The 13,180-nt window shown below is 34.7% G+C and overlaps 1 protein-coding gene and 1 long non-coding RNA gene across 2 annotated transcripts; both read left to right on the forward strand.

The window, feature by feature from the left end:
- Positions 1-1,598: 1,598 nt before the first annotated feature.
- LOC139872309 (uncharacterized) lies at positions 1,599-3,403 on the forward strand. The gene is made up of 5 exons (XR_011767003.1): positions 1,599-1,666; positions 1,827-2,197; positions 2,361-2,452; positions 2,721-2,799; positions 3,283-3,403. It is a non-coding gene; the product is annotated as an uncharacterized lncRNA (long non-coding RNA).
- Positions 3,404-10,745: 7,342 nt separating this feature from the next.
- Positions 10,746-11,405, forward strand: LOC139902143 (uncharacterized). The gene is made up of 2 exons (XM_071884797.1): positions 10,746-11,008; positions 11,237-11,405. The coding sequence occupies exons 1-2, from the start codon at positions 10,746-10,748 to the stop codon at positions 11,403-11,405; spliced, it is 432 nt and encodes a 143-aa protein (XP_071740898.1).
- Positions 11,406-13,180: the final 1,775 nt, after the last annotated feature.

A 13,180-nucleotide genomic window follows, 5' to 3' on the forward strand; every position in this document is an offset into this window, starting at 1 on the left:
ACCTCCTCCATCTTTACGGTAGCCTTTCCGTAAAGAATAGTAGTAACCAAAGTATCATACGAACTGGGAAGAGAGGTAAGAAGAATAAGGGCCTTATCTTCTTCCTCAATATTAACTTCAACTTTTGCAAGTTGATCCACCAGACCATTAAACACGTTCATGTGTTCAATGATATTCCCGCCATCCTCCATCTTCAACCGATAAAGATCACGCTTCAAGTTTAGCTTTGTGGTCATATTCTTCCTCAGATATAACTTCTCGAGGGCCACCCACAACCCTGTTGCGGTTGTCTCGCCACTGACATTATTAATGATCTTATCACTGACGGAAAGGCGAATGATACTGACACATCTTTCCTCGATGTCATTCCAATCGTCATCCGTCATCTTTTCTAGCTTGCCGTCCTTTTTACCCTTTAACGGCTTTGCCAAGCCCTGCTGAACCAGGACATCCTTCACCCTTACTTGCCACAAGGTGAAATTCCCGGTTCCATCAAATGGCTCCACCTTAAAACCAAAAAACTATCCGATAAACCTGGATACGCTCTGATACCACTTGTTATGACAACTTGCCTGACACACCCACACCAGCGGAAGCGAGGATATAATTTGTTTGAGACAAACTTGCGAGAAATAATAGAAAGCAAATAAAGTAACTGATAACACGACGATTTAACATGGTTCGGCAAACCCTGCCTACGTCCACCCCAAGAGTCTCCTTTATTCTTATAATATAAAAGAACCCAGTACAAGAAAAAAGTACACTATGAGTTAAACCCAAACCCAAGCCCCTTAGATTTTAGTATAAAATCTAAGTTTTCCGTACACTCCTTTACACTCCTTACAAGAATAAAACTCTCAACCTCACAAATACACACTCTCTGTTGATATTATCGATCAACTGTGTTTTTCTTTTGTGATCTTATTTTGTGGATGATCTTCACCTTCTCTATGGCCATGTATTTATAATGCATCTTACACATGTATTAGGTACATGTGAACACAATGTATGAAAACATACCACAAAACATAGCCATACTATTCTTCTTTCAACTTCACAATTTTCACATGCATTAAATGTTTGTCAAAATGTTAGGCTGCCGTCCAACAGAAACCATAATTTTCAAGCGATTTCGAAACTCGCGCCCAAAATCCATCCCAAAAACAGGTTAGTATTGAGCAACTCTATAATTTGTACTCATTTTCTTATTTTTTTCTGATTCCATTTCTTCCTTCAAATTGCTCCATATTCAAGTTAAATTTTGATGCGAGAAGATCGAATATCAAATGTGTTTGTCCGTTGCACTCGGTGAGTATTTCGTTTCTCTGTATGATTACGATTTCATGTTTATAAATTTAATGGGTTGCTGCTTCTATGGTAAGTCTATTGTAATTGAAAGTGATGATTTCTAAACTGGGATGTTTATAACTTTGTGATGATATATGGATCTATTTGCAGATTTCTAAAGGTGAGTCATTGTTTATATCTTCAAAAGGTGAGTAAAGTTGTTCTTTTTGTATCGATTTGTGATTAGAAGTTGCCTGGTCAATGCTCAATGGGTATCTTTTAAGTTTATGCAATGTTCTTGAACGCTTACCAGGTGCTCGATGAAATGACGAGCTGAAATTACTATTGATTTGTGCATTTCATCTTGGACATTATTAGGGTATGTTAATGTTATATTGGATGTCTGATAATGTCATTGAAAGTAAATTCAATTCATACACTTTTATTTAGTATTGCTTCTATTCTTATGTGTTCATTCAAAAGTATGGTATATTAAGCCAATATAGTAAAATCTAACCATTAGTTTGACATTTTGCTAGATATGGACACGAGTTTATCAGTGAGATGGTATGTTCATCTTGGACTATATGGACTTTCTTCAGAAACATATCAACACGAATGCGTTTATAACGGTTTCTTGCATTCACATGGATCGTATGTACGCTCTGATTTTGTCCTTTTTGCTTATAGTATAGAATCTGCTCGGTTTTTATTTTTGCCTGGTAAATTTTAATTTTTTATTTTTATTTTTAAACCCTTCATTTCAAGATTTTTAAACAAAACTTTAATTTGCAGGTTTTGTATAGCCTTTTCGATCACTGCCTCTTTAGTTGTTGCAGAGACTGCTTCAACATATATCAATCTTTCAACGATATTTCCTGCAGACCGCTAAATATCAGTGTTACCCTTGGTTAGTATGCATGTCACTTTTCTTTTTATCAAATTTCGAATGGTACAGTAGATGTCAACTAATAAAAGTATAAATTTTTTATTGAATTATGTTATGTAGAAGGTTTGTTAATAGTGTTGTTCATCATTGTTTGACTTATATTACTTGGTTATTTTTTTTATAGCACACTCTAAGAATTAAGCAAGCACATGTTGGACGAATTCTGGGGAGTTCGTTCACAGTAGACAGAGTCCCCATGCATTTATATTTAACGAGGTAATTGATTATTTGCGGTTCTATATGATTTGATAATAGAGATTTTTGTTGATTTAAATATGTGATTTGTATATTTGTGTGAAAGACAATGGCTGGGGTTATATAATCTTGCATTACATGTACCATTTTTTCTCTTATGTATAGGAAGTTCAAATAATTTTTTTTCAGTGTTGTTACATATTCATCATTCATCTTATATCATTAGTAACCTAAATTTCAACTGAATGATTAGAATGATTGCTTATGTCAATTAGCATGCATAATTCAGGTCTGTTTTATGTCCAAATATTTCTTCGAAGAAGACAGTGAAAGTGCCTTCAGCATGGATGTCTCTATTGCATTTTCAGGTAAGTATATAGAATGGATTCAACATTTTTGTGGTATGTGTCTACCACTTTAGTGATTCATTGTAAAACTTCCATTTTCATCTATAGAATTCGTCATTAAAGTTGTATCATCTTTTTGTCTGGACACTATTCCACTTTGTGATTTTCGGTTTAAATAATTCAACACAAGAAACCATAACAGCTGAAACTGGATTTTTATAATGTATAAATGGAGTATAAAAGCTGTAAGATATATTTATAGAATGTCTAAATCTATACATTTAGGATTGAATATAAAACTTGGTATTAGTTCTTAAATAATGCTCTGCATTTACGAAGGTTTAAAAGATGTTACATTTATATTTATATGAAACTTATAATCCTTAGGACTAATTCAGTAAGCTTTTTTTCATTATTAAATTGTTAAAAATTTGGATACTAACTTGAAAATAGATATATGTACGCCTTGATTAATAGTTTTGTTTTTGTTTTGAACAAATGAAGCTAGATGATGCTCCTTCAAATGATGAAGATCAAGTATAATATGGGAGAGGCAACATGAACATCATGCTGATAAAATTAATTCCATGTTTATGACATGGGGTTATTACTTAAGGCCAGTTCAATTTCAGTCTATTGATTGATGGATATGATTCTTAAATTGAATATATTGTGTTTTCTCTCAGATGGCATAATTTTGTATTTGTTGATTTGTAGAATTTTGAGTGTTTCCTTATTTTTTTTAAAGAAATGTGCAGAATCCTTATTAGCCCATGATGTCATACATTTGTTGATTTGTAACATCCACATTTTTGTTAAATAACACCGTCAACTATATCATATCCTTCAAAAAAAATTTCCTTTAAAATCCCGTGATGTCACGGGTCTTTTAAAAACTAGTTATGTTACAAACAACAATTGAAAAGATTGGAAAGTACATTTGAAGCAATACACAATAACCAAGTAAACAAAATCGACCGAGGCCACCGTATGAGGATATGATCCCCTATTTTTTTAATTATTTTTTTTGATCCCCTATGGTAATGATGATACAGAAAATTGTTTGTGAATTTTTCCAATCATCTTTGACTCTCAGGGCTCCACATTCGTTCTTTCAACAAAACCCGCTTTAATTACACCAAAACAAACAAACTCCATGTCAGTTAAATCAATTCATTGTAAATCGGTGTAGAACAAAATATATCATTAATCTCCATCTTCAACACTGGCATCGAATCTCGAATTTGTCATCATCTACGTCTTTTAAATTTTTGGATCTGAGCGTACTGGTCAGAAGAAAGAGATCCAAACTCAGATATCCTGACTCCGGTCATGTAGAACGAGATTTTGGCTATCAAAGTGTGAATCCGAACCAACGATCTAAACTAGGATCTGAACTCCGTTCGTGAGGCAGACGATTTGGTTGTGGTAACTGTTGCGTAAACAAAACAAGTGAAGGTCAAGGGCGGGCTATCGTTTTTTCGGTCAAATTTTTCCCCACTAAATTTGGTTGTTAGCCTTTCTTCCAGAGTTTTAATTTAGAAGAAACTAAATAATTTGAAAAAAATAAAGAAAAAAGTTTTGGTGTTCCTGTGTTTTTTTAAGTAAAGAAATAGAAATAAGTAGAATGAAAATTGTGTCTAATTTTTTCTCTGCTTGTTCCTTTCAAATCGGAAAGATTCCGCTTTATTCCCCTTCATTTTTCTTCACTTCGTTTATTTCTTTCGTAAAAAATCTCAGAAACCAAGCGTAAAGGGTCCAAGTTGGATGCATCCTTGTGTGTTTGTGATTTCTTTTTCAACCGAGTGTACAATCTCGATTTTTTAATATATTTATTGGATGAGTTGCAGGTGTCACCCATGTTGTTCTCAGATTTGTGATCAGGTTAGTAGGTGAACAAATGTTGAATTAAAATGTGGTATGTAGAAATAAAGACAAAATTTCATTCCTCGTCCTGAACTTTACATTAAATTTGACTTCATGTCCTTTTTTTTTTTGTGCATTACTGGTCCCTAATGTATCAAAAATCTACATCCCTCGTCCTCCCGTCTAGATTCTGTCAATTTCAGCCGTTTGTTCAGTCATGTGCATATCATGTGGGGGTATTTTTGTTTTTTCAATGTTTTCTTCCCCAAGCTCGAGGTTTTTTTTATCTTCTGCTTAGGTAACTAATCTATATTCACCTTCATCTCCTTCAACTCAAAATTATAAACCCGTGTATGAATCTTAACATAAACTGTAACTGATTGATTGAAATTGATTAATGAAATTAATGAAATTAAAAAAAAAAATTATAAACCATCAAAGCTTTGATCTAGAACAAAACCTAAAATAAAGCTCACATTCTCTGTTAATGAACAAAACCATACAGAATCAATAAACTCAATATGAACCTCACACATGAAACTCATCACCTAATAAACTTGCAGGCATCAAACCAATACACATAATAAACTCAACTAATGAACACAAATCAGTAGATACATCACGAAGTGTTGGGTGGTACCTGATGTAAATTACACCCATATCGACTACCTTTAATCTCCGGCGAACACCATCAACCACCATCGACTACGTTTAATCTCCACCATCACCCACGTGATACATCCACCAATGTTAACATGTTTTTCAGATGTCATCTCTGAACGATATTGAACCGCCGTCGTCGCTCATATGCCATCTCAGACAACCACCGCCGTTGCCGCTGCATCTCCGGACGGAGATATCGTAACCAGATCTGATCGGAATTTTCTGGAGAATAGAGGGTTTGGGACTGGGACTAGGTTTTAAACCATCGGAATTAGACGAATATGTTGAAATTAGGGGTTTTAATTTGAGATAGAAAATACCCTCAAAATTAGGGGTTTTAATTTGATTTGTTGATTTTATAAAAGTATAAAATTAGGGTTTTTAATTTGGAAATGATGAAGATGACGAGGATGAGGGTAAAAAGATAAGTTAAGTAATAAAGAAAAGAAATAATATAAAAAGACCAAAGTACCCTCACATGCTTTGCACATGACTGAACAAACGGCTGAAATTGACAGAATCTAAACGGTAGGACGAGGGATGTAGATTTTTGATACATTAGGGACGAGGAATGCATAAAAAAAAGAAAAAGGACATGTAGTCAAATTTGATGTAAAGTTCAGGGACGAAGAATGAAATTTTTTCAGAAATAAACCTAAAATGATAGAACTACCCTCATGTGAAGAGCACATGTTATCATTTGACGGGCTCTGACTAACATCCGTTAGAGTCAGGGACTAACTGGGTAATTTTTGTGCAAAACTATAAGGCTATCCAAGTTATAAAAAAAATAGATTGTAGCCATAATGTGCAATGTCAAATAAATTTCAGGGACCAAATACATAATTATTAACCTTAAATTAATGTAGTTTTAGTTATACTTGGTTGTACGTTCACATTACAAATAGTCCCTCAATTTTGCCTATATTTCCACATCGATCCCTCAAGTTTACACTTTTTTAGGGGTGAAAAGTGTAAATTATATAATTTAATTAAAATATAAAAAACTAAACCCACCCGAATTTTTAACGGGCCCTATCTTCTCGTTGGGTGCGAGTTAAAATTTTTCAGAGACCACCGTTCAACTCGAAAAAATCTTACCAACCCAACAGGACTAACTATACGCGAAACGGACACTTCTCAAAAAAGGCTAAACACAACAACAACCCTTATCTTCCCGCTCGGCACGAGTTAAATTTTTTCGATGGCAGTGCCAGACTCGAAATAATCTTATGAACAAAACGAAACTAACCACGTTCGAAACAGGCACTTTTTAAAAAAGGCTAAACACAACGACAGCCCGTATCTTCCTCCTCGACGCGAGTTAAATTTTTTCGACAGCACCGTTATACTCGAAATAATTTTATCAACAAAACGAAACTAACTACGTTCGAAACGGATACTTTTTAAAAAACACTGAAGACGGCGATACCTACAACGGCGCTTAACACATGACCCGTTTCTCCCCTGTAAATACACAACACTATATTTATAATACGCAGGCCGAAAGTCCCCGCCGCAACGCGTGAGCCGGTCCGGACTAGTTTTATCCATTTTTCAGTTTAAAAAAATTTAATGTACAAATTAGTGATATGCTGCCGACCGGCACCAGCTAAAAGAGATACCTATATAGCACTTGTACAAAGATGAGTAAGTAGGTTACATATACAAACTACAACTAGTAAAGTGTCTTTTCAACAAGAAAGTGATAGAAGCTTCTGACTTGTAGAATATCGAGAGTGACTCGTTTTTTCATAATTTTTCATTGAAAAGGTCGGTTTCCTGACATTTCTCACTTGGTCCTAGCTGCACGTGCAAGGAGTGTTTTTAATCATTCGTCTGCATCTATTTCCATCGTTTTTCACCACCTATCTAGAATGTATTGGCTCATTTTGCACGTAAAAACTAATACTAACATATTGACCTGATTAATTTTGGTCTTGGTACTCGTGTCGGGTCATCCGCGCATTCCTTATGTTTGGTGTGCGAATGATTTAATTTAATGAATGAGCCAGGTGCAATCTTGACCCATGTGATGTGTTTAATATTGTTAAACTTTTTTAGTTATAGAACATGATTTAGAAAAATGTACTAACATGGGATATTATATTCTCAGGAGATAAGAATAAAGAGAAGTCTCAGTAATATTAGAATTATGAATTTTTGATTTTATCAAATGAGTGAGAATATCCTTTTGGTATTTGTATAAAGTAGAAAGTTATGCTACTATTGCCATGTTCTGATTGACCTGATTATGTTATTGTTAAATATACTATGTTGTATAGATATTGTTATGTGCACAATGTAAATGTTCGCCTTGAATTGTGAGGTTGGATAAAAGAGGGGTCAACCTTGATTTGTGAGGTTGAGTTCAACTGTTACTGTATGTGTAGTATAGATTTGAATGATGCATGCATTGCGTCTGGATCACTATACTAAGTATTAAGTAACGAGAACTATCGGTAAACTCTAGCCCGATCAGCTAGTATTTGCAAGTCAGGCCAGACCGCCGGTCTCTTTATGATGTTGTACTTGTTGCGTATATGTAATTGTGTTATAGCTTGACGCTGTCTTCTTGTATCTGTTAGGATGTTTCATTCACTTACCTTCTTGCCAATCCCCCACATGTTCTTGCCTGCAGGTTAGGACAATTTGCATGTTTTGGGAATGGGAGAAGAGCTTGTATGATTTGTTATGTTTGTCTGTATTTAATATACTAATGTTGAAAATGTAACACTTAGTGATATGTAATACATAGTATTAATATGTTTAACACACACACACACATACGTTTATATATATATATATATATATATATATATATATATATATTTATGATGTTTGATTAATAAATTTCGTCGTGTATTAAAAAAGTACGATGTTAAAGTTAATATCAGAGTATAGGTATGGCGACATATAAACTTGGATGTCATGTCCCCAAACTTCAACTTGAGTGTGTCAAACATAATGTGGGGAAGAGATTAGTGAATGAGACTGTTGGTACAGTTGATATGCACTAATCGATTATCTACTAAGCTTTGGTGAAATGATGAGTTAAGAAATGTGTTGCTGACAGAAGACAACAAGTCAATGCCCCTCGACCCCGGAACGTTCAGAGCTCCGGATGAAGGCTATGAACATGAAAGTGAGTATATTTTGCAGCTAGAGAGTCATCTAAAAGAAACGCGTGATAGAGTTACTAAAATAGAAAGTGTTACTCCAGTTGTAATCGTTGAACCTCCACCTACGGGTTTTCCAGCACCTTAGTTTGGGTCCGCACCGTTGGAAGCTCCACAAAACCACAGTTTTCATTTCACTTTCAGTTTCAAATGCCACCACAATATCAAGTGCCACCTCATTTTAACTACTAGTACCATAATCAAATGATGTATCCTTATCAAGTGTCGATGTTTTAACAACCCTTGGTTGAAACAAAGAAGAATGTAGGTATAAACATTTTCCAGATTGTAAGCCTCATGAGTATTCAGGAAATCCAAATCCGATAGTAACACTAAACTGGCCAGGAGAGGTTGATCACGCACCTGACGCTCTTCACCGTGGGGTGCGCCGGTGTTGTTTGTAAAAAAGAGAGACGGTACTCTGAGAATGTGTATAGATTATCAAGAATTAAATAAGAGAACGGTTAAAAATAAGTATCTGTTGCCTAGAATCGACGACCTGTTCGATCAACTTCAAGGTGCGTCGTACTTTTTGAAGATAGAATTAAGATTCTGGTATCATCAGGTTCGGGTTGCAGAATCAGATATACCGTAGACATCGTTTATAACGAGATATGGGCATTACGAGTTCTTGGTTATGCCATTTAGGTTGACGAATGCTCCGGAAGTCTTCATGGATCTGATGAACAGGGTTTGTAAGCTGTATTTAGATCGATTTGTTATTGTGTTTATAGATGATATATTGGTATATTCCATGATGAAGGCCGATCATGCGACACATCTTCGAATGTTTTTGGAATTATTAAAGTAAGAGCAGTTATACGCTAACTCGAAGTGTGAGTTCTGGCTTCGAGAAGTGCAGTTTTTGCGTCATGTTATCTGTGAGACATGTATTAAAGTAGATCCATCTAAAATAGAAACGGTAATAGGATGGAATTCGCCCAAGCCTCTGACAGTAGTTAAGAGTTTCTTGGGTCTTGCGGGTTATTTTTGCTGGTTTATAAAAGATTTTTCTAAAATAGCGGCCCCGTTGAACAAATTTACCATAAAATACTTAAGTTTTCGATGGAGTAATCAACAAGAACAGGTCTTTTAGACTTTGAAACAATTGTTGTGTCAGGCTCCAGTGATAGCGTTACCAGAGGGTTCAGACGACTTTGTGGTTTACTTTGATGCATCCATTGTCGGGTTGGGGTGTGTACTGATGCAGAGAGATAAAGTGATTGTGTACGCTTCTGGTCAGTTAAAGATACACGAACGTAACTATCCGGTTCATGATTTAGAAATGGCTGCAGTGATATTTGAGTTGAAGCTATGGAGACACTACTTATACGCTTCAAAGTGTGTAATATGTACAGATCATAAGTGCTTCCAGTATATTTTCACGCAGAAAGAGTTGAATATGCGATAAAGACGGCATATAGAACTTATAAAAGACTATGATTGTGAATAAAGTATCACCCGGGCAAAGCAAACGTTGTTACCGATGCTTTGAGTTGTAAAAAGACTGTGGAAATTGTAAAGTTTACGAGAACCGAAATAGTTTCAGACCTTGCTGAACAGATAAGACAAGCTCAAGCCCAAGTTTTATTAGAGGAGAATTTAAAGACTGAATTGATGACTAAAATTAAAGACCAATTGACTAACGATTCCTGAGGACTTGAGACGTTTAAGAACCAAATTTGGGTGCCTATGCTTGGAAATTTAAGGAATTTGATCTTAAATGAAGCATACAAATCAAGGTTGACTGTCCATTCGGGTAGTACGAAGATGTATAATGACTTAAAACCAATGTATTGGTGGCCAACGATGAAGAAAGATGTTGCTCAAATGGTAGAGAGATGTCATATTTGTGCCCAGGTTAAAGCCGAACACCAGAAACCCTATGGTTCGTTACAACGGTTGAAAATTCTAGGGTGGAAATGAGATCATATTACGATGGATTTTGTAACTAAATTACCTCGAACTCAGAAAGGTAATGATATGATTTGGGTAATTTTTGATCGACTCACAAAGAGCGCACACCTTTTAGCAACAAAAGAGACAGCCTCGTTGAGCATTCTAGCAGATTTATACTTGAAAGAAATAGTTAGTCGACATAGGGTTCCGATATCTATCGTATCCGACAGGGATTCTAGATTTTTGTCAAATTTCTGGAATAGTTTACAGAAAAGTTGGGGAACAAGGGTAAATCTGAGTACATCGTATCATCCGCAGACCAACGGTCAGAGCGAACGTATAATATAGACATTAGAGGATATGCTTAGATCCTGGGTGTTAGAGTACGGTGGTTCATGGGATACACATTTACCTTTGATCGAGTTCGCTTACAATATTACTTATCATTCGAGTATTGGTATGCCGCCTTACGAGATGATGTATGGCCGCAAATGTAGAACGCCGACTTGTTGGTTAAAAGACGGAGAGAAACAGTTTGCAGGTCCAGAATTATTGCAGATAATAGCAGAAAAGGTAGCGATAGCACGTGAAAAGTTGAAAGCGGCACGTGATAGACATGGAATGTATGCCAATCCACGTAGACGTCCGGTAAACTTTGGGGTGGGATATCGTGTTTACTTGAAAGTTTCACCGTGGAAAGGAGTTATCAGATTTGGTAAACGAGGTAAATTAGCCCCGAGGTACATTGGGCTATTCAAAATTATTCAGAGGGTTAATGATCAGACAGTGATGTTAGAGCTTCTGACAGAGTTAGCAGGAATACACAACACATTCAACGTGTGTTACCTTAGGAAGTGTAAAGTCGATGATGAGACGCAACTAGTTCCATTGAGTGATTTGAAGGTGGACCTAAATCAAAAGTTAGTTGAAGATCCGGTTAAAATTGTCGATATAAAGGTAACAAAATTGAGAAAGAAGGAGATCCGAATGGTGCTTATTGAATGGAAGCATAGTTTATGATTGAACCTTACGTGGGAAATTAAGGAATTGATGAAGGCTCGTTATCTGCGCCTGTTTGACCATGACAAGATTTCGAGGACGAAATCTTCTTAAGGGGGTGGATTTGTAACATCCTCAGACTAGGCCTAGATGTAAGATAACTTTGTTGCCCTTAGGCATAATTGTGTGGTTAATTATGCTTTTATTTTAATTAAATGATTAATGTTATTTTATTATTTGGTTAAGACTAGTTTGTGACAAGGATCACAGAACAAGTTCGTTTATTTAATTTGGAAGTAAATATAAGTACATGCTTATACTTTTAATTCATTTTATTGAATTATGTTACTTTAAATTAAATAATACGGAGTAACAAAATTAATATTATTATTTTATTCGAAAATCTGAAATTAATGCTTTACTTTTCATTTTCAATGGCACTGAAAACCTTAGTCACCACTCCCTTTAGTCTTGTGATATCATTCCGGTGGCAAAATTGTAACATCCTCAGACTGGGCCTATGTAACGACCCTAGATTTTCCAACATTTATTTATTAATAATTATTATTATTAATACGTGTGATTAAACGAATGTATGTTATTACATTTACTTGTTACCATGATTGCCCGTACTTGACTTTAATTGCCCGAAACGTCTTTGTGACACACGAAACTTACACGAATAATATTTTCAAGTATTATTTACATTCATGATTAAGTTTTATTAATCATTTTGATTAACTATGATTACTAGTTAATTACTTGAGCTTTTATTGGATTATTATTTATTTAGACTTGAGCTTATTTAGTTAACTTGTTACTTACACACATACTTGGGCTTATAAGTCCACCCTACATCTTTATGGACTAGTTTAGCCCACCTTAACATGTAAGTATTACATTTGATCTTAACTAGATTGATTATGTACATAAGGAATATAGTTACATGTTACTTCCCATAAAAACACCTCTAGTATCCAACTTTTAAGACTTTACATACAAGTATCTAGTGAACAAAACCTCCCCTCTTCTCTTCCCCCAAAACCGTCAACCTTGAGTAGTATGGGAGGGTTCCTTTTTTTTTTTTTTTTTTTTTTTTCATTTTACTTGTTACTTCTACTCACATTTCTCTCATTCAAACACACACACAAATACTTGAAATTCTCTCAACTTTTTTTCTCTCTTTTCTTTCTAAATATTGTAAGTAACTTGAAGACTTTTTCTCCCTTCTTTCCTTTGTAAAAACAGAATTTCATATACACATATCATCATCATCTTTGTTCTTTAATGTTGTATAATTACTTGATACTTGTTAGATGTTGTTGTTATTTAGTTACATGAACTTTATTGTAATTATTTTCTTTACTAGTTACAAGAATCAAACTCTTTAGTTTGATTCTCCATTTATCTTGTATTAACAAGAACACATAAGAACCTAACTTACTAGTTATGTTCTACATTTAAATTCTTGAAAGATTGTAAGTTTATGTGTTGATTAAAATCATACTTGAAGCTCATGAAGTAAACTTAAAGTTTACTTTCTAAAGATCAAACTTTGGTTTGAATCTTTGAAGTATGAACAACCATGAACCTTTTACTTGTTTACTTAGTTATTTCTTTGTATTATGTACTTTAATTTCATGTTTGTTGGTTGTTATTGGTCAAATGTTACTAGTTAACTTTGATCTCATTAATCTTGAACTAAAGTTAACTTTAAAAGTTCAAGAACATGTAAGTAAACTTTCTATTATTATAACTTGGTACACTTATGTTAGATCTAGACTTTTGAGTCTTGG

Source organism: Rutidosis leptorrhynchoides, chromosome 1 (assembly GCF_046630445.1).
Source record: "Rutidosis leptorrhynchoides isolate AG116_Rl617_1_P2 chromosome 1, CSIRO_AGI_Rlap_v1, whole genome shotgun sequence".
Taxonomy (NCBI): Eukaryota; Viridiplantae; Streptophyta; class Magnoliopsida; order Asterales; family Asteraceae; genus Rutidosis; species Rutidosis leptorrhynchoides.